The sequence below is a fragment of the Alnus glutinosa genome, chromosome 2 (genome assembly GCF_958979055.1).
Source record: "Alnus glutinosa chromosome 2, dhAlnGlut1.1, whole genome shotgun sequence".
NCBI lineage: Eukaryota > Viridiplantae > Streptophyta > Magnoliopsida > Fagales > Betulaceae > Alnus > Alnus glutinosa.
The window spans coordinates 11,354,268-11,377,021 of NC_084887.1; the positions used below are offsets into that span (position 1 = coordinate 11,354,268).

General features: G+C 38.6%; 1 protein-coding gene across 1 annotated transcript; it reads right to left on the minus strand.

Annotated features, from left to right (window-relative positions):
• Nucleotides 1-9,446: 9,446 nt before the first annotated feature.
• Nucleotides 9,447-11,455, minus strand: LOC133861485 (F-box/kelch-repeat protein At3g06240-like). Its single transcript, XM_062297277.1, has 2 exons — nt 10,690-11,455; nt 9,447-9,582 (listed from the first exon to the last, which is right to left on the minus strand). The coding sequence occupies exon 1, from the start codon at nt 11,406-11,408 to the stop codon at nt 10,734-10,736; it is 675 nt and encodes a 224-aa protein (XP_062153261.1). The 5' UTR covers nt 11,409-11,455; the 3' UTR covers nt 9,447-9,582; nt 10,690-10,733.
• Between the last annotated feature and the right edge of the window lie 11,299 nt (nt 11,456-22,754).

Genomic DNA, 22,754 nt, shown 5'->3' on the forward strand with positions numbered 1-22,754 from the left:
CATTTTTCGCCGTACTAGCCAATTCTTGCACTAGCCAAACACCGAAAAATATCTGACGAAAAACATTTTATGCGTCGAAACAACTGACCGACTCCAAAGTAGAGCCATTATAAAGAAAAAGACATGCATGCATTATGCATATATATTATTATTCCAGGACTAAGCTTGGCGCTTAATCCACAGAAAAGTACATATATATACATACTCTGGTATATTGTCTACCTAAATCATATAACTTTCAACCGGTTAGAGGGCATTTTTTTTTTCCTAAATCATTCTACTGTATGGAAAGAATTTATAGCAGGAATGTAGGCTGAAATCCAGGAAATTTTAATATTATTCATAATCATATATATATATATATATATATATATATATATTATGCATACAAATTCAGGAATCATAAGATCGAATTAGAATGTGGAAGTACCTGCTTTTCTCTAGCTACGTACCAGCAGACGAATTACGTACGTACCGTCGCCCCGGAAATCGGTCAGCTACATTGAGTAGAACAAGGCTCTCCACAAAAGTATCCAAATAAATCTCCACAACTGGTCCGAAAGAAAACAAGCTTTGAGCCTTTTGCTCATAACAAGAAAAAAGTTAGTATAAAATATTGTAAAAAAATGGGTAAATCGGTTTCGATATTGACATAACTAGATTAATTACAAAAATAAAAAATAAAAAATAAAGGCAAAAGAAAGAAATTGTGAGGGAAGGCATTGAAGGCATGTTATGTTATAACTTTTATATATATATATATATATATATATATATACACGAGTAGTACTGTTAATAAGCACGTCAAGTCTTAGATCGATCCTTATTTTATATATATATATATATATATATATATATATATATATATATATATATATATATATTCAATGGTTAGTTGAAACTGTCGTATCATTATTGTGGAATAAAAATATACATGTAGCATTACTTCTCAACTTTTTTCTTTATACTTATATCTCTTGAAATTTTTAGAAATTAATTTTTATATTTTTATATTAAATATAAAAACTAACACCAAAACGACGCAAAGACTAAATATATATATTAAGGGTAGTAGCAAACATTTTTTATCTTTCAGGTTAATTATTTTCGAAGAACTAATTATTATTATAAGATCTTTTTATACCCAAGATTAATTATCTCTGCTTCCAGTCTTCTACTATATCATTATCTGTTGTTAAAATTTTGTTCAGATTTGTTGTCTTGTTCGTCACTCCGTAGCAAATAGATAAAAAGTCCAACACACCCATCCGAAATATTGAATATCTCCTTGAATTCTACCTGTTACAGATTGCATAATTTGTTTGAATTCTTGAGATTTTTTTTCTTAAAATAAAACCATAATTATTTAAATTGGCCCAAAACTCACATTAAAAAAGCGGGATTCAAACAGCCGGTTATATATAGGTTTTATAATTGCTAACCGGCGGTTATAAAAATAACTGCTAACCACGTAAAAGGAGCGATTACGGTTGTTAAAATCCAATAACTACTTTAAGCGGTTGCGGTTAGCAGTTATAGCCAATTACTGCTAATCGTAATTGGCTATAACCGCTTGTACACTTCTATGCGTGGCCAAGGAAATTAGGGAATTTTCTCTTTAAAAAGGGGTAGCGGGAAGGGAAGGAGAGCCAAAAGAGTTCTATACTGATTTATTCAGCCACTGGTTTAGATTTGTCTTATTTCTTATTTTATTATATCTTTATTGCTAAGTCTAATGTTTAGCACTTTAATTATGAGTTTAATTCTCTAATTACGGCCGTAAGCGAAGTGTAGCAATTCTATTATGTGTTCTTTGAGACTATGATGAATCTTCCATATAATTAATTAATGATTGAATGTTGGAATGATTTTAATATGAGAAAAAGTTAATGTTGACATGCTTTTTTTTTTTTTTTTTTAGAGATGCTACACTTACGCATACTCTCCGGTCCCATCTTCTTACTTCCTTAGGTGGCATCAACCACATCAGATTTTAACTACCTTTTTTTTTTTTTTTTCTAAAGGCATAAATGTTATTTTACCCATTTTGTCGTTTGAACGATTAAGGGGATAAAATTGAAAGTTTTTAAACTTTGGAAAGTAGTTTCAAATAGAGTGGAATTTCAAGGAGATTTTGCGAAGTTTCCCCTCTTTTTATTTTTTATTTTATTTTTTTACTATGTTTTATGAGTTGAGTTGAAAAAACTTGTTGTTGGCTAAAAAAAACATTTGAGTTGGTTAAAAAAAATGAGTTGGGTTGAAATAACACCCAATCATATTCTAAAAAAAGTAGTAAAAAAATAAAATGGAACCAAAACTGTCTTGGGATTACATGCTGGCAGAGCCAATCCCCTTCCAGCAGTTTTTAGTTTTTAGTTTTTTATTTTTTATTTTTTATCTTTTTTAAATTTTTTCTAACTTTTTTTTGTAGCATGCTTGCTAGGCTTAGGGCTGAAAATACGGGTGGTTATTAATTGTCCGTTATCCACTAATCATCTATAACTGTTAACCAAATTTAAAAGCAATTGGAAAAAATCGCTAACCGCTTGCCGTCTTTATATTTATATAATTTTTGATATATATATTTTTATACATAAAAACGAAGTCGTGTGTACAGAATCTGCAAACAAGAGATGTAATGTAACCCTTTTTGTACTTTTAAAATAAATTAATAATAATTTATAAAAAAAAAAAAAAAAAAAAAAAAAGAAAAAGAAAAAAGAAAAAAGAAAAAGGGAAATGGGCGAACATGTCCCTTGTTCAGAATGTGCTAGCCGGTTGGCTTGTCGAAAAGGCAACAGCAAATTGGGAACTGATTACTGCACTACAAGAGTGCACACTAAGTACACAGTGGGCTCCACCCTCATGTGAGGGTGAGGAGTGCACAAGTTATGCGCATGTCGTAAAAGTATCATTACCTTAGCAAATTTCACCATGAGTTATCTATAAAAGGGCATGCACGTAAGTGTGTAGATGCAAAGTATTGCACTCTCTATCTTTTAGCGTAAATGGTTAATAAATTTTTAAGTCGATGCCTAGTTTGAAATCAGTAATTTATTTAAAAAAAATTAATTTTTACTCTATCATTTTTTTCAGATTTTTTTTTTTTAGAACAAAAAAAAAAAAAATTATTTCGTTTGTTCGTGGGTTTTTCGTTCAAATTTTTGACATTTGTTATTGCTACATCAACTTTTTTGTCATATATCTTAACATATTATATTTTTAATAATGTTATTTAAAAACAAAAAACAAAATATTATATTTTGTCCAAAGGTGGGGCCGCGCCACCTCTGGCCCTCAATTTATATCAGCCCCACCAACTTTCAATCCAAATGGTATAACTAAAATGGAGTATGAATTTTTTAATGCCGTATAAATTAGTAGAGTTGACAATTTTTAACACGATCTGTAAACTCGACATAAATTCAACAAGAAATTAAAGGGTTAAAGTTGAAGAGTCTAACTCGTTTAATTAAATAGGTCGGGTTAGAATTGACCTATATAGTCTTATACCCATGTTTTTATACGACCCGAACACGGCCAACACGCGACATCATGACAGATAATTTTTGACATGACCCATAAACCCAACACGAACAAAATACAAAATTAGAAAGTTAGAATTAAGGGAATAATTAAATTGATTGGGTTTGGGATGATTTATATATAGTCAAGGGCGGATCTATTCAGGGGCTAGAGAGCCTAGGCCCCACCAAGCCCCAGATTTTTCACACAAAAAAAAAAATTTCTTAAAAAAAAAAAATTCTTTAAAATTCTTTAAAAAAAATTCTTAAAAAAATAAAATAAAATTAAAATTGTACCCCTAATTTTATTTTATTTTTTTTATATTTTTAGTTTTGCCCCTCCGATTTTTTTTTTTTTCAATTTGGCCCCCCCAAATTGTCAATGCTGGCTCCGTTAGTGTATATAGTCTCATACTTATACCTCGACACGAGAACACGAATTATCACCGTTAAAATTAGAATGAGCTAAATTTGTTTTCTAACACAAAATTCTATGTAATATATTATGGAATTCAAGAAAATCTTGAAACTAGTTTATACTAATGAAAATTAGTAACAAATGAAAACCTCATATTTTTATTGGTGATTCAAATTGATCATTTCAAACCGCATATGGCTGCATTTATGAAATGCTAAGCTTCCCACAATCAAAATCAGCCATCTTCATCCTTGAAACTCTCTCGAACTCTCTAGAAGAATTTCTTCTCTACTACCTTTACAGTGCTGCCCGCCATGGGAGAGGAGCTCCCCTCCCTCTTCCCCCCCACCCCCCTGCCCCCTCCCTTTCTGTTCTCATTTCCTCCTCTTTCCCTCCATTTACTTACTTCTCACGCCTCTTTTAAGGCATCTCTCCAACTAGAGTTTTCTCTAGCTTTATCACCATCTTGTTGCAATATTATTGTAGGCGGTTTCCCTACAATCGGACCGGACTCCTCTTCCTCCTACCGCTCATGGCCATGGATCCACCAATATCTTGAAGTTCTTAGATCTGATTTTTTACAAATTAGATCTACTAACTTCAGGAGGCCTCTTCATCATAGGCTCCGTTCCATCGGATTCCCGGCTCTCTCCCCTTCGATCCACCGTCAACCGCTTCACCGTTCGGTCCTCACGCGCCGTAGCGTGCACTACACACGCCAGAGCGTGCACTGCACGTGTCGACGAGTGGTAAGCCTGACGCCATGCGAGCTACTCTTCACCACCATCCTCCATCTTCGCCGGTCTCCAGCAGTGATCCTGTCGCCACTGATGATTTGTAATAAGTTTTATACTTTCTGTATTTATGTTTTCTGCGGTTGGGTTTTGGTCTTTGTAGGAGACACATTCTCTAGAGATTTTGGTCTGATATTGGTTGTGTATGTTCTTTTTCAACCCCTGCAAAGGGATTGTTTTTTCCTTTTTCAACTCAGTGCCCACCTCTCAACCCCTGCACAGGGGTTGTTATTTTGGACGGGGTTGAAGACTCTTACATATGAACACGTGGTGGGCAGACGCTACCTTTGGGGTGGCTCACCACCTTCCCCATGGGCCGAGGGTGGCTGCGCGCCACCTCTGGCCCTAATACAAATTATAATGAGCTAAATTTGTTTTCTGACACAATTCTATGTAATATATTATGGGATTCAAGAAAATCTTGAAACTAGTTTATACTATGAAAATTAGTAACAAAGGAAAACCTCATATTTTAATTGGTGATTCAAATTGATCATTTCTATCTTTTGACTTAAAATCTTGACCAGGTGAATGCATGTCTTCTACACTTGAATTCCATTGCTTTAAAACATATGGGCAACAACCCATCACACCCATTATTATAAACAAAAATTACTTTATCTTTAGTACATATATATGCATATGGCTGCATTTATGAAATGCTAAGCTTCCTGCAATCAAAATCAGCCATCTTCATCCTTGAAACTCTCCCGAACTCTTCCGAAGAATTTATTCTTTTCTACCTTTACTTCTCATTTCCTCATTTCCTCCATTTTTCTTCTCATTTCCTCTTTTTTCCCTCTATTTACTTACTGCTCATGCCTCTTTTGAGGCCTCTATCCAGCTAGAGTTTTCTCAAGCTTTATCACCATCTTGTTGCTATATTATTGTAGGCGGTTTCTCTTCAGTCGAACCAGACTCTTGTTTTTTCCTACCGCTCATGGCCGTGGATCCACCGGTATCTTAAAATTCTTAGATCTGATTTTTATAAATTAGATCTACTAACTTCAGGAGGCCTCTTCATCATACGCTTCGCTCCATCAGATTCCTGGCTCTCTCCCTTTCGATCCACTGTCAGCCGCTTCACCATCAAGTCCTCACGCGCCAGAGCGTGCATTGCACATGTCGACAAGTGGTAAGCCGGACGCCATGCGAGCTGCTCTTCACCACCATCCTCCATCTTCGACAGTCTCTAGCAATGGTCTTGCCGCCACCGATGATTTGTAATAAGTTTTATACTTTTTGTATTTATGTTTTCTGCGGTTGAGTTTTGATCTCTGTAGGAGACCCATTCTCTAGAGATTTTGGTCTGATACTGGTTGTGCATGTTCCTCTTCAACCCCTGCAAAGGGGTTGTTTTTTCCTTTTCCAAATCAGTGCTTGGCTCTCAACCCCTGCATAGGAGTTGTTATTTTGGACATGGTTAAAGGCTCTTACACGGGTTATGCCCATGTTCTTCGCTAGTTTGGTCTTTAATCCGCCTTGTACGGACAAATCTTTGGCTTTGCCCAAGGTTGATAGGGCCGAGACATTTTTGGTTCCTTTGGAATTGAAAAAACATCCATTCCCTGCTTGGTTACCAATTTGGCATTGCTATATCAGATTTGAGTTTATTGTTGGGGTGCCCACACATCTGCTTTTATCTTTGTAACGCTGCTTTTGTGGAATGAAAGTTGTATTTACAACCTCCTAAAAAAAAAAAAAAAAACAGCCATCTTCAACTTCAACTTACAACAAATGCATTAGTATTAGAGTAATGTTTATTGTACAACTTTTACACAACTCTAACAACTTTTTTATAAGATCAACCATTGGATATTTAGGGTTCATATGTAGGAAAACAGATCCAATGATTGATCATAAAAAAAAAGGGTAATTACCTTTTCCCCCCATCAACTACCAGCCATTGTCAACATGCCCCCATGAACTGACACCTCGACCAAAAGAGAGCATCCAACTACCAACTTTACATACTTTGCCCCTCTCCGTTAGAGAATCCCGTTAACTTGGACGGAATATTCTATTTTTTGGCATTATTTTTAGTTTAAAGACCAAAATGCCCTTCAACAGTAATTAATAAAAAAAAATATTAAAATTAATATGTTTAAAAAAGTTGAGGGCATTTATGCCATTTTTGAATTTGAGTTAGGGTATTTAAGTCTTTTTACGAATTAAATTGACGGAAGGGGGCAAAGTATGTAAAGTTGGTAGTTGGATGCTCTCTTTTGGTCGATGTGTCAGTTCATGAGGCCATGTGACAATGACTGGTAATTAATGGGGGAAAAAAGGTAATTACCCATAAAAAAAAAGTAGTTAGAGTTGTGTAAAAATTATGCAAAAGTTGTGCAAAAAATATTACTCTTATGCTCCGTTTGTTTCGACATAAAATGATTTTTTGTCGTAAAAATCCTCAGTGGCAAAAAACGGAATCTGGCAACGTCTGGTCGGCATCACCAGATTTCGGCCAAATTCGCTAGAATTTGGCCTTATTAGGCCAAATTCTGGCTATACTGGCCGGAATCCGGTCGGAATTTGTTCGGTTGTATGCCCAGATCCGGTCGGTTTGGCTAGATTCCGGCCAGTGCCGGAATCTGGCTTGTTGGAATCTAGCAATGGTTGCCGGATTCCGACGATGGTTGATTACTTGAGCGTGAAGGTTGACTGCGTTGTTTAAAAGATGATCAACTATGTCTGTCTTCTAGGGAAAATGATTTACGCTTTTAAAATGCGTAAATCATTTTCCGGTTGATTATTATTTTCGCCCCCACTAAACACAGAAAAATGTCAAAATCATTTTTCAGAAACCATTTTATGTCGAAACGAATAGAGCATTAGTATTAATCTTAAATGACTATTACATAACATAATTCTTATGGTTGATATCGTGACAAAATACAGCTAGGAGGACGATCTACTTAAAATTCTAGATAGTGACGTGTTACCTAGGTTGGTTTATGTATTATGTGGAAACAAAGGACATTGATTATAACATTATAGATGATTAAAAATTAATTAATTTAACGAAAATGAAGATAAAAAGCTTACTTTGAAACTTTCTTTTAAAAGTGTTTGTGATGTTGTAACAAGTTAATGATCAACTGTTGAAATGGGCGTGCCTGGTTATTGGTCCCATTGGGAAATTGGTCTTTCAAGAGTTCCAACTTTATTATTTAATTTTTCTTTTTAAATAAAATTATTAAAAATATAATATTTTAAGGTGATGTGGCACTAACGGATGTCAAAAATTTGAACTACAAAAACAAGGAATGACCCATTTCAAATCCGCAAAAAAATGAAGAAGTAAAAATTGATTTTTAAAAAGTAAATGACTGATTTCAAATTGTGCGTTGATTCAAGGATTTATTAGATATTTATCCTTCAAATAATGAAGTAATATTCTAATTTATTTCATTAGATTTTTTACTTAACCGAGTTTAAAATCTTAATTAGTTCAAATATTTAGACAAGCTGGGCTTAGTTTTTAATGCTTGTCATAGGTTCAAAAATAGGCTCGAGAAGGCTCTATTTTTTTTTATTTATTTTTTTTTTTTTTGGGTTGATGCAATTGAAACATTCATACCAGGATTACAAATTCATGTCAACTTCATGAGGGTAAATTGTAGTTACGGTTAGCAATTTACTGCTAACCGTAAATGCCTTTTCACCCCTAACCAAGCCCATGACTTGTATTCATTTTTGCACATGATGCATACAATATTGACGGACTGAATAACACAAATACTATATGCACTCTCAACTTTCGGTGCATACTTCTACACAAATACTGTATGCACTCTCAAGTTTCTTAAGTGCATACTTCTTGATATGGTAGGTAAAATTACTTTTGAATTTTGGATCAAATGATGATTTTCAATATCACATCTGGGAGTGTGCCTTTAAGAGTGTATGCAACATTTCTCATTGAATTTGAGAGTGCATGTAGCATTTCTTACTAAATAAATTGAGTATATTATAGATCAAACAAGTTTAATGTTTGGATGTCCTTAAGTGACACGACAAAAGCAACTATTTAGGAAAAATTATGTCAACTTATTGTGTTTTTCGTCAAACTTAAAACCTCAGTTTTCAATTTAATAGATTTAAAATTTGAGCTTATTATCGTTCTAAATTCGAAACCTCTATTAGATTGTTTTCTGTCAAATAGGAAATAGAAATAGGTATGAAAATACTACTATGCCACTTTAATTATAATAATAATAATAAATAAAACAAAACCACTGCAGGGTGGCTCGCGGCCAACCCCAAACTCAGGGTGGCTGCAAGCAACCCCCTAATTGAAGGGTATAATTGTAATTTTACAGATATTGCGTCACTTGTTCAATGAAAAACCAAACATAGATCATGAATTTAAATAATAGCTAGCTTCACACATTCAAGTTAGACTTGATTTTACTCTAAATTTAGAAATTTCTGTGCATGGATAATGGATACTATAGTTGATTCAGAAATTTAATTTCATCTTTGATTCCAATTAATTAGGTGTTGGATGTTGTTTCCACATGAAAAAATTACCTTTAATTATTTGTGCAGATTAGACTTCAGCATTTGTTTTCAAGATTCTAATTTCTTCTTCCACTCTCATAGATTATGGGTGACTCTAATTGCTAAGATCATCAAAATCTACAAGGTTTTTGTTTTATATGATAAAATAAAATCAAAGCAATCATGTGAAATTTTCTAAATTGACTTGCAAATTCTACGCATAGCAGATATTCAAGCATAAAATGCTGAAGATCAATGTCAAAAGATAGCACATTTAAGTGGATATAAAGCTGAGAAAACCTCTTTTCATAATGTCCAGCAAAATCACCTAAGCCCTGGATACCTAGGAGGGAACATATCATATCATCAGAAAAAAAATAAATAAATAAGAGACCCAATTATATAAAAATGCTAGGGGTGTACATGTGGGTGGATAGTGACCACCCGCATTTACTATCCGCAACTATGGTACATGCAGGCGGATGCTACGAATGGACAAGTGCATGATATTTGTAGAATTGGATGACAGAAGAAATTCAATTGCAAATAGAGAAAATGTAAAGATAATTATTGTTTCTTAAGCATATATGATGATTTTGTGGTAGTGTGACAGCTCAGAGATGACAAATATGAGAAGCGCATAGAAAGAACCAAAACTAAATGCATGCTCCTCTGCCAGGGAAAACTACAATAAATAATTGTTAATGGGAATAAAGCTCAGGGTGAAGAAATCTGAATTATTAGGCCAAAACCCAAGACTTTTATATTGCCTTTTGATCTATTTCTCAAGACATTTGATGGCAAACACTGAGGATTCATGAGGGAATGAAAAAATTACATATTTGTTAAAACAAGCATCAAATTCCAAGTAAATAAAAGTAATCAGAATTAGAAACACAGTCCGTAAAAACAAACCATGACACATATATTGAACAAATTGGATATAACAAGTTTTTGCCACGGATCCGAGCAGAACACACAAACCACAACAGTCTCACCAGCAAGTATAAACAAAAAAACATATTGAATCTCTGTCTGGTAACAACAAAACATAACCCAAAAACACAAAAGCCTGAGCTTTTAGCTCATAAAAACAACAACCATTAGCTGAGTTTCTCATTACCCAAAAACCAAAATCAACTTAAAACACAATCTATACTCTCTACCTCAGTATTCTCAGATACCAAATACTAGATAAACAGTAAATAAGAACACCATATAAATTAACATGATTATAATTCAAAAAGCTTATATCAAAGACACAAATATTACATTACCAAAAATACACAAAGATAAACCAAAACAGGGGAAGTCACCTAAAAAAAACATTAAGCGATCTGAATGGGCAACTTATGGTAAACCAGGAAATTTTAATATGATTCATAGTCCTATATTATGCACACAAATTCAGGAATCGTAACAATTAGAATGTGGAAATAGCATCAAGCACCTGCTTTTCTCTGTGCGCTAACTACCACCAGACGACTTCCCCTGTCACCACGGAACTCGGTCAGCTGCATTCAGTAGAACAAGGCTCTCCACATAAGTATCCAAATAAATATCCTCTGTGACATGAATGGGAAGATCCAAATATTCTCGGCTAATTGGTCCGAAAGAAAACAACCTTTGAGCCTTTTGCACTAGAACATCATCACTACTTGTCTTTGTAAAGCCTATCACCCTCTCAAATCCCCCAATGCGAATATCAAACAGCTTACTCCAAGATTCCTCTGTTCCATACTCTTTCATCACCCACACGGCCTGAGACGCCTCGTTGCCACATGAGTTACGAGGGACAAGCGCAAGCAATCCATCAACTAGAGCCACACTAACGTTCAAGTCTTCCAGCCCTTGTAAACTCTTAGGCATACCCACTTCCCCAAAGGCTTCATCCTTCATATTAAACCACACAATCACATTGCGAAAGGCGCCCTGCCACAATGGAGTATTTGCGGGCCAGTGGAGTGCCCCATTCACGAAAACCGATGAGGACCAATCCCTTATGAAGTAGGGAGGACCGGGGGCAGTAATACAGCGCCATATGCCGGTTCGAAGCGTATAAATCTCAACCAGAGGTGGAACACACTCATTGTCTGGATACACAAGCCTCACCAATTTGTAATCATCGGTCATGGGCTCATACCCAAAGCCAACAGATTGGATTAACATACTGTCAAATCCAAGATTAGGCTTGGGAAGGGATGTGGCTTTTTGAATAGAAGGGTTCTAGAGAACACATAACCCACTCTCGTTATGGAAAACCATATTGGCAAGACAGAGGAGGCCGTTAGATGAACCAACTAAGTGCAAGAAATATTCATCGTTGGATGGATCATACAATTCTATGCGATCTGATGGGTTTGCAAAGAAATCCCCCTTGTGTTCTACTTGTGGATCTGATGGATACAGCAGGAGGGTGTGCATGGGGTCTCCATTGTTGTCGTCGAAATGGCTGAGGAAAAGGCAGGGCTGGTGTTGGGTGTTGGAAAGAGAGCGATTGAGGTGGGTGGCGATGAAGCTGGGGCTGGAGATAAGAGAGCACCATTCCTTTGAAACACACCTGAATCTGATCAGAGACTTCACCGGCAGTCGTGAGAGGATGTCGGTGATAACCTCGTTTGGGAGCCAGTCTGACATGGAAGAGAGTGGCGCTCTCACAGTGCTGAAGAGAGGAAATTAAAAGTTTGTGAGGAGAAATTGGGAAGGAAGTAAATCAGCTGCATGCGAAAGAAAAGCTAGCAGAAAATCAAAGAGATGAAAATAAAAATAAAAAATAATAAAAATAAATAAATAAAGAAAGAAAGAAAGAAAGAGAGAGAGAAAGGGCTAGCAAGGCACATACCACGTGAACACTGAACACTGAACAGAGAAGGACGAAATTGCATCAGAAATAGAGCTGCATTGCAGGCTGCAGCAACGTACGTTGGAAGATGTACAGTAAATGTATCATTTAATGGTATTACAAATATCATTTTTTTTTGAAAAATGCTTGTTACACAACAGATTGTGCACAACAAGTGCACAACCTGTTGTGTAAGTAACAAAGCTCTTTTTTTTTTCAAGTAAATGCACATAAAAACTTTTATTTATTTTGAATAAATCTAACGGAAGTAGAGAATTTTCTCTTTAAAAAGGGGAAGCACAGTGACTGTCAGTGAGGAGAGGAGATTATGGCTGTTTATGGTTTATTTGTTTCATGGGTTTTTCGAGAATGAAAGCCAGCGCACCAACTGTTTGATTAAATTTCTAAGCGAAACTTTTGAAAGGGAAATCAGTAACACCTGAGAAGGTATCCTGCTCAATTGACCATCTTTTACGCAGCTGCCGTGCATGTCTATGAAGAAGGTATCTCTCTCTCACGCATGCACACCCACACCCACACCCACACCCACACCCACACCTCACTCACAGAACGAGAATACTTCAAAAAGTGTTTCACCCCAGGCCCATGGGGAGGCGGCGAGCCACCCCTTCAGCAAGGGGGTCTGTCAACTCCCCCTTTTCTTTTTTCTTTTTTACCTTTTTTTTTTAATTTATTTTTTAAAATAAAAGTAATAAAAAAAAATATTTTAAGATGATGTGGCGAAAATGAACATGTGGCATTAACAAAAGTTACAAAATTGGACTAAAAAGTGACGGAATGGCCTAATTCAAAATCGCAATAAACTTAAAAATTGAGGGACTATTATACATTTACCCTTGCATTTATCCCTACATTTTTTTAAAAAATAAAAAAAGTCTTTTTTCTACTAATTAATAAATACAAAGGGAAATTTTGATTTTTCAATGATTAAAATAAGAGTATTTTAAAACATTTTGGTCAATTTGATTTTCCATCCAACATAACAGCTAACACTAACGGATGTTGCTAAATAATAACAAATTAATAGTATGAATGGTCAAATTATGACATTTGTTAGTAACCCTTTATTTTATCTTAATTGCTAAGTCTAATGTTTGACACATTAATTATGAGTGACTAATTTTCTGTTAGGGCTCTAGATTTGTATGACTCATAGTATCTCACACATGAACCCCACAGATCTAATATGATTTTAAAAAGTTGAATGATTGGAGAATGACAAAAAAATAATGTATAAAGAGCACTCACAGTAGATTATCTATTTCCTACTTTTAACTAGTTTAGCTCAACAAAATGGAAAAAACACACTATTAGATTATGTATCTAAATTTAAAATAGATTTTTCATCCATTTTCTTCTTCCCTCTTCCTTCTCTTATTTTCTCCCCTATCTTTTCTTCTTCTTTCTCATTCTTTTCTTCCCTTTTCGTTCGTTCGAACACCAAGAGAGAGACTAAGAGAGAGAGCTTGAGAGTGAGACCTAGCCGAGAGAGAGAATCAGAGAGCTTGAGGGAGATGTGCGGTGGGCTAGCCACCGTTTGGGGCAGACGACGGCGCCTAGGCCGGTGCCCGGTGAGTCACAGGTTGACACCGGTGAAGTCAGGGAGTTGGGATTTCCAGCGTTTTCTCGGTACCTAAACAAGAAGAAATTCATTTTTGGGTAGGTAGAATTCTTAGGCTTTGATTTCAGTTGATGGGTTTTGTTAGAACAGATTCTGGTATGGTAGTTGATGAACGAAAGAGGCTACTTCGAAGATCCTGTAAAAGAGAAAAACTTCGTCGCGGGGAATCCGACAATCCCACTCCAATGCTTTTGTCAGTATTATCTCAAGTGTATCTTACTCTTAATCACAGTGAGCAATCCAAAAAAAATACCTGTCTAGGTGTGAGGTATTTATAAATGGAACGTTGAGAGCACTCCGGCTTTTCCATTGGACCACGTGTCAGATCCGGAGTGCTTGTCGACTACTCGGATCGTGGGATTGAAGTGTACTCTCCACGATCGCTGCCAAGTTGGTCTTTAACCGACTTGAGATCATGGAGTCGTGGTTCGAACTCTGCGATCATTGCGGAGTCAGCCCTTAACCGGCTTGAGATCGTGGGGTTGCCTCCCTTTTGTGCGGACCATGGGACTGAGGTATATTCTATTCTCCACGATCGTTGCCAAGTCGGTCATTAACCGACTTGAGATCGTGGGTGCACCTCCCCTTTGTGCGGATCATGGGATTGAGGTATATTCTCCACGATCGTTGCCAAGTCGGTCTTTAAACGACTTGAGATCGTGGGTGCACCTCCCTTTTGTGCGGATCATGGGACTGAGGTATATTCTCCACGATCGTTGCCAAGTCGGTCTTTAACCGACTTGAGATCGTGGAAGCGTGGGACTTTCTTCAGGGTCGTCATGAGGCCGGCTTTTAACCCTCCTTGATCTTTATGTAGTGACGGGAAATTACCGAGTCTGTTGGATATGACAGTCTTGGCAAGTCTTAATGGGCCACGATCCTGGCCCATTTGGCAGAATCAGGATTATTCCCTAACAGTTACCCCCCAATTCCTTCACATGAAATAGTTTCAGGGAAAGGAATTTTCTTGCGCGGTTCTGCTGAGCTTTGGACGCAAATTATATTGGCTCGCTCTTTTGGAAAGAACTGGGAAATCTTGTATCGCGAAATTTTTTGAAATTCAAAATGTTTGAATTTAAGCGCCCTTGGAAACGGAAACGCCCGAAATAATGACATTGGCCATGATGAGATTTGGAATTTTTTGCCAGGTTGGTTTGCATTCTCGAGGGGTGCGGACCATATTAGGTTGATTCAAGCTTCTCGTATCACGTGTAGTCACGCTTGATAGCCTTTTGGCTGTGGAGTCTGTATCACGCGCTGAAACGCGTGCTTGGCTTGCCTTTCGAGGACAGTTGTATGCCCGACGGTTGCACAACTTTCTAGCTCGGCGCTTTCAATGAACGTCTTTTCAGCTTCCTGCGGAAGCATTATATAAACCCTCGACCCTCATTTTTACTTTTCACCATTCACTGTTCAGTGAAAACCCTCTGAGTTTTCCGGCGAGAATTCCCTTTTCCGGCCAATATTTTCCTATTTCCCGATCCTCTTCAAACTGTTGTCCGACTTCCTTCAAATAGTTGACCGACTTCCTTCAAACAGTTGATCGACTTCCTTCAAACTTCCTTCAAACAGTTGACTGACTTCTATGGCTTCTGATTCTGATTCTGATGGTGCTCCCGTTGGTGGTGGCCCGAATATTATTCGTCATGAGAATAGGTTTAGATCTCTGATTACGGCCTCTGAGGAAAGTCTCCTCCGCCAAAGCTATAACATCTCGGACTCTGTGACTCTACACTTTCAGGAGCTCGGTCAACTTTTCATTTTATTTTATTTTATTTTATTTCTTTTTCTTTTTCTTTTGAGGAGTGCCGAATGGCCCTCCTTTTCTTCACGTGGGGCGCAGGTGCGCCCCACCTGAATCCAAAATGAAGGGCCGTACGCCCCTTCATTCCTTTTTTTTTTTAATATATTTTTTCATATTTTTTTTAATTTTCTTATTATATTCTATTTCTATTTTCTTTGAATAACATTAAATTAACGTCTATCAATTATTTACCTAAATTTTATATTTTAATTACTGCAAAATATCTCGAACGTTACAAGTATACTTTGATCTCTTTCACCCTTTTTATATTTATTTTTAACCTTTTCCTTGCTCCCCAGCAATTGGTGGACACCCTTGCCTTGTTTGACCAGCACAGGAGTTTCCACCGGGACCAGGTTCCGGTCATAGCCGGACTTCAGCACCGGAATTCTGAGCTTGAGCTCGAGTTGGCTCGGAGACAATCCCTTGATTCGGAGGTGGCCAGGCTGAATAAGCTTCTTGCCGAGTGAGAGTCAGAATTGGCCAGACATGATGAGTTAGTTGCTGACGCCGAGCTCAGGCAAAATATGGCCGAGGAAACCAGCCGAGGATTATCTGCCCAGCTGGATGCGAGGACTCGCGAGATGTTCGCACTTAAGACTCACACTGACAATGTTGAGGCGAAGTATTCGGCTACATCATGCAGTAATACAACTCTGCGGGCTGATCTGAGCGCTGTGACAGCACAAAGGAAAGTCGCCGAACAAGCTCATCGGAGTGCCGAAGAAGCTCAAAAAGCTGCTGAGGAGAAGCTAAAAGAGGTTGAATCGGGTTTACAAATAGCTCGGGCAGATTTACAAGAGGTGAAATCCAAGTGTCACGAGCTTCGGAAGAAGTCCAAGCACTATAAATAGAAGGCTACTTGCTACAATGCGAGGGCAGATCGGTTTCATAGTTAGATTCTGGCATTTACCAAGGTTCGAGACCAAACCTGGGTTAACGGATTTAGGTGGGGTTTTGATTCCCTTAAAGAATTTGCGCTTAACCTTTCGACGCCTTCTCCAAATTTTGCCAAGCTGAACTATACCGACTTTATGGATGTTCTCGAGCAAGCTATCTTAGAGCTGAGAGGAATAGGCCGAGACTTGATTCCCGATGTCTTGGATTGGGTTGGTGATGATGCTGAACTTGTTGGTGAGGTTACTGAGCCGGCGAATTTAAACGCTTCGACTGAGGCCGTTGATATTGAAGCTTCTGTTGCTCAAGTTTCCGGAGACCCGAATACCTAGAAACCTTAGCTAGTTTTTTTTTTTAGCTTCGCCATCTTAGCTTCGGCGTTTTTGTAAGACTTGCATTTTCTATTTTATATACAGGCCATTAGGCATTTTTGTACAAAATTTATGCTGGTGTTATACCTTTTTTTTTTTTTTTTTTTGATATACGTGATACTAGCACCGTCTAAGTTTTACACTTAGCCAATTTTGGCTAAGTGTAGATTTTGGTATATCTAGTATCGTCTAAGTTTTACACTTAGAATTTTTCCGATCTGAACCCTCTCAACGTGGCTCATGTCTCGGCATTTTTCCGACTTGAATCCTCTCAGCGTGATTCAAGTCTCGGCTCGAATCCCCTCAACGTGATTCGAGTCATATAATTTTTCCGACTTGAATCCCCTCAACGTGATTCAAGTCTCGGTTCGAATCCCTTCAACGTGATTCGAGTCATATAATTTTTCCGACTTGAATCCCCTCAACGTGATTCAAGTCTCGGCTCATGTAATTTGCGAATGTTGTCTATGGATGTAACATGCTGTCTGAATCTGCATTTCATTGATAAACGAAAAAGTTAAAAAACAAGCAGATTACATATAATATTTCCGGAGATGCTCGGCATTCCATGGTCGTTGCAGCTTTTTCCCATTTGTGTCTTCAAGATGGTATGCTTCCTTTGGGTTTATTTTGATAACTCGGAATGGTCCTTCCCAGACTAGCCCCAATTTCCCTTCTGTGGGGTCTTTAGCTGCCGAAGTTATCCTCCGAAGCACCCAATCACCGGTATTGAACGATCAGAACTTTACTTTTTTGTTATAATACCGAGCTGCTTTTGCTTTATAAGCAGAAGTTCTGACTCTTGCTTCTTCTTGCTTTTCTTCCAAAAGATCAAGGTTCAGCTTTAATCCATCACTGTTGAATCCGGGATTATAATGCTAAATGCGAAAGCTCGAGGAACCTATTTCGACAGGGATCACTGCTTCGACTCCGAATGCTAGCGAGTAGGGAGTTTCGGAAGTTGCCGAGCTGGTTGTTATTCGATACGACCACATGACTTCTGGCAAATATTCTACCCATCCTCCCTTACGCTTTGGGAGTTTCTTCTTTAATATCTTCACCAAAGTTTTGTTTGTTGCTTCGACCTGCCCATTCGAATGAGGGTGATATACCGATGAGAAAAAATTTCAGATTTTGAGCTCGGCGCACCAGTCTTGGAATGGTTTGCAGTCAAACTGCGTTCCATTGTCAGTTACTAAGGCGTAAGGTATCCCGAATCTACATTCGATCGCCTTCCAAAGGAAATTTTTGATTGCGTCGGTTGTGATAGTCATTAAAGGCCCCGCTTCTGCGCATTTGGTGAAGTAATCTACTGCGACCACTAGAAATCTGCAATTCCCTTTTCCTGTAGGCATGGGTCCTACAATGTCAACCCCCCATTAGGCAAACGACAATGGTGAGGAGACCGAGCTGAGTTCTGCTGGGGGGTTGGTGTGTAACTTTGCAAACCTTTGGCACTTGTCACATCTTCGGACCATCTCCAATGATTCTCAATTCATTGTTGGCCAATAGTAGCCAGCTCGTACAGCCTTGTGTGCTAACATTCTACCACCCGAGTGACTGCCGTAGACTCCCTCGTGAATCTCTTTTAATACATACTCAGCCTCAGTCGTTAAGAGGCATTTTAGGAGTGGGAGTGTATAGCCTTGGCGATATAGGATTTCACCAATTAGAGTATACCGCGCTGACTGCATCCTAATTTTTCGAGCTTCTCTTTTATCATCCGGCAGTTGCCCGACTTTCAGATATTCAACCACACTTCTTGCCCACTGGGGAATTACATCGGCATCATCGATCTGCATCACCGATCCAGGGTCATCCACAGAAGGCTTGTCCAGGACGATTACCCAATGTTTTGAGGCTGAAATCTTTTCATCCGTTGCCGACCCTAGCCGAGCTAGTGCATCAGCTTGTTCATTTTCGGTTCTTGGGATTTGAGTGACCACCACCCGCTCGAAGCGGTCCCAAAAACTCAAAACCTTGGTAAGGTATTTTATCATTTTTTTCTCCTTTGGCTTTAGATTCACCTTGGATGTGGCCGACCACCACCTGCGAGTCGCTTCGTACTTCAAGGTTTTTTGCCCCAAGATTTTCTGCCAGGCTGAGACCTGCTATTACTACTTCGTACTCTGCCTCATTGTTTGTGGTATGAAAATCTAACTTTAATGCCACTGCAATTTCCTTCTTATCCGGTGTTATCAAGGCTACCCCGGCTCTGCTCCGAGACTTCATGGATGACCCATCGACATATGCCACCCACGCTTCTTTGTCGGGTATTTATTGATTTTTGGGAAGATTGCTAAATTCTGCAATAAAGTCTGCCAGAACTTGAGCCTTGATGGTGGTTTTCGGATAGAATTCTAGGTCAAATTCTCCGAGTTCAATGGTCCAATTCACCAACCTACCCCAGAGGTCGGGCTTTTGCAGTACTTTCTTCAAAGGATACTCGTAAGCACCCTTATAGCATGTGCTTGGAAGTATGGTCTCAACCTCCGAGCTGAAGTGATGAGGGCGAAGGCCAACTTCTCAATCCGGGGATATCTTCCTTCGGCTCCGTGTAAAGCCCTGCTAGTGAAATATACTGGTTTTTCCACTCCGGACTCTTCTCGGACTAGAACCGAGCTGATAGCTGATGGCGACATTGCCAGGTATAGGTAGAGAATTTCCCCTTCTTCTGGCAAGCTTGGGAGTGGTGGGTTAGCTAGGTATTCTTTTAGCTAGCAGAAAGCATCTTACCACTCGTTGCTCTAAACAAACGTCTTCCGAAGTATCTTGAAGAAAGGTAAACATTTGTCCGTTGATCGAGAAATGAACCAGTTCAAGGTTGCAATCCTCCCGGTCAATTGCTGCAGTTGTTTTGTTGTACGGGGAGCTTGCATTTCCAGAACAACTCAAATTTTCTCTGGATTTGCTTCGATCCCTCTACTCGAGACCATGAACCCCAGGAACTTTCCTGATGAGATGCCGAAGGCACATTTCACCGTGTTCAACTTCATCTGATATCTTCTTAGTGTGTTGAAAGTTTCTTCGAGATCAGCCAGATGGCTGATTGCTTCCCGACTCTTCACCAGCATGTCATCCACATATACTTCTACATTTCTCCCGATCTGGTCACTGAACATTCTATTGACCAACCTTTGGTAGGTTGCCCCGGCATTCTTCAAAGCAAAGGGCATCATGTTGTAACAATATAACTCTCGATTAGTGATGAAAGAAGTTTTCTCTTCATCGAGCTCGCTCATGTGGATCTAGTTATACCCTGAGATGGCATCCATAAAACTTAGGAGCTCATGCCCCGAGGTGGAGTCGATTAGAACATCCATCCGGGGGAGAGGGAAACTATCTTTTGGGCACGCCTTGATGAGGTCGGTGAAATCCAAGCATATTCTCCATTTCCCGGTTGACTTTTTCACTAAGACAACATTGGCTAGCCATTGAGGGTAGTCCACCTCTCGGATGAAACCGGCTTTCAATAGTCTCTCCACTGCTTCATGTATGGCTTGGTTTCTTTCTGGAGCAAAGCTTCTTCTTTTTTGCTTGACGGGTCGGTAGTTTGGGTCGACATTTTGCCTGTGCGAAATTACCGAAGGATCAATTCCTGGCATTTCGTCATGGCACTAGGCGAACACGTCAGTATTACTTCGAAGGAAAGCCACCAAGGATTCTTTGATCTTCGGAGATAACAGAGATTCGACCCTTACTCTTCTCTCTTTAACTCCTACTTCAAATTCTTCCATCTCCTTGGTTGGTTCTTCGGGTTGTAATTGCTATTGCTCGCTTTTCTCCCCGCAACTACCTTGTGAAGGGGTTCCTTTCATCGTTATGTTGTAGCACTGGCGTGCCACGCCCTGCTCTCCCCTTACTTCCCCAACCCTTCTCTAGGTCGGGAATTTGATCTTCAAATGTGATGTGGAAGTAATTGCCTTCAGATCATTGAGGGCTGTCCTTCCAAGGATCGCATTGTAGGCCGAGGGTCTATCGATCAACAGAAACTTGACCATGATAGTTTTTGTGACCGGATAATCTCCCGCTGTTACAGGGAGTTCGATAGAACCGACCGGCTGGACTTGCTCCCCGGCAAACCCCACCAAAGGACAGGTAGCCGGGATCACCTTCTTCGGGCTAATCTCCATGTGTTGAAAGGTCGACCAATATAGGATATCAGCCGAGCTCCCGTTATTGATGAACATTTGGTGGATTTGGTGGTTAGCTACCTGCAACGTGACCACGATCGCATCGGTATGAGGAAGTGAAACTCCCGCATAATCTTCATCTTAAAACCCCACCACCATGGACTCCCTTCGGTGGGATTTGTGGGGTCTTTCTATAGTCATCACCTCCCGATGTTTCTGGTACCGAGCGTAGGCTTTTCAATCTGCGCTCGTCTCTCCTCCTCCGCCAAAGCCTCCGAATATGGTTCAAATGTCAGCGATAACCGGTTCGTTACATGGGTCACGAACTCGTGTGCTTCTGCTGCTGCTTCTGCTTCTATTTCATCGAGGTTCTTCTCGACGGGGCTCCTCCCTTCTTCTGTCTCGATGATTTTCTTAGTGCTTCTGAGGGGAGCGATCTCGGTGTCTCGGCTCTTGGTCTTGATGCCTCGGAGACTCTTGATTCTGCCGAGGCTAGCCTTGATTATCCACTATGAAACGAAGTAGTTTCCCGTTTTTAATGAACTTCTCGATCAAGATTCTGAGGTTTCTGCACTCCTCGGTAATGTGGCCTCGTGCATTATGGAACGCGCAGAATTTTTTTCTGTTTTCTTCTTTCACGTACTTGTTGTGAAGTGGATAAGGCTTCTCGTACTGCGGGTCCCTCTTGATTTCCATCAACACCTCGTTAATGGGAGAATTCAAAGGTGTCCACTCATCTATGGAAAACTGGTAATACTTCGCAGGCTCTTTTTTGGTGTCGGTCTGCTTTTCTTCCTCCCGGGCTTTTTCTTTCTTCCTGGGGTTGCTTGACTCCTCGATATTTTGTTTCTGAGATTCCCTCAGGGCCGCGAGGATTTCTTCCTAGTTTACATATTTCTCAATCACATCCGTGAGATCGGCCAGACTCTCAGGATGATTGAGAGCTATCTCGGACATGAGGGGCCCTTCTACCCGTAATCCTTGGTACAGAGCAGCATAAACCATCTCCTCAGTTGGGTTATCAACCGTGAGCTTTGCTTGATTGAATCGGGTCACATAATCCTTTAGAGACTCGTCTCTAGGGGTGTAAACGAGCTGAGCTACTCGTGAGCTTACTCGAGATCGGCTCGAATAAACTCGACTCGTGCTCGAATCGATTATTAAATGAGCTACTCGTGAACACGAAAATCAAACTCGATTATTAAACGATACAAACTCGTATAAACTCGGCTCGACTCGACTAAAGCTCGTGAACTCGCTCGTATAAGGATCGACTCGTTTATTAAGGCTCGACTCGTATATATATATATATATATATATATATATTAATGAATAATATATTGTGTGTATTATGTAAGCATAAATTAAGTAATAAATAACAATAGTTATTAGTCAATATATATTAATTGGTCATATGTATATAAAATAGTAAAAGTGAATAATGTCAATAATTAATTGTTAGTCATATAATATAATGACAATCCAGATATTTAATCAAATTATTCATGTAATATAATAGAATTATAATTTATAAGACTATATAATAATATAACATTGTACCATACTACCATATGACATGTAAATATAAAATATGCAATCATTTTACTATATGTTATGAGTATTGTCGTTAAATATTTAATAATCATTACATACGGATTGTTAGATCATGTTAACATGTTAAATATACTATCATATGATAATACTTAGATCATATGATCATATAATATTAGTATTATTAGTAGGTAGTTATGAATTATGATAAATTTGATAATTATGATTTATGACTCGTAAATTTATAATGATCATACTTAATTACTTGTTATAGA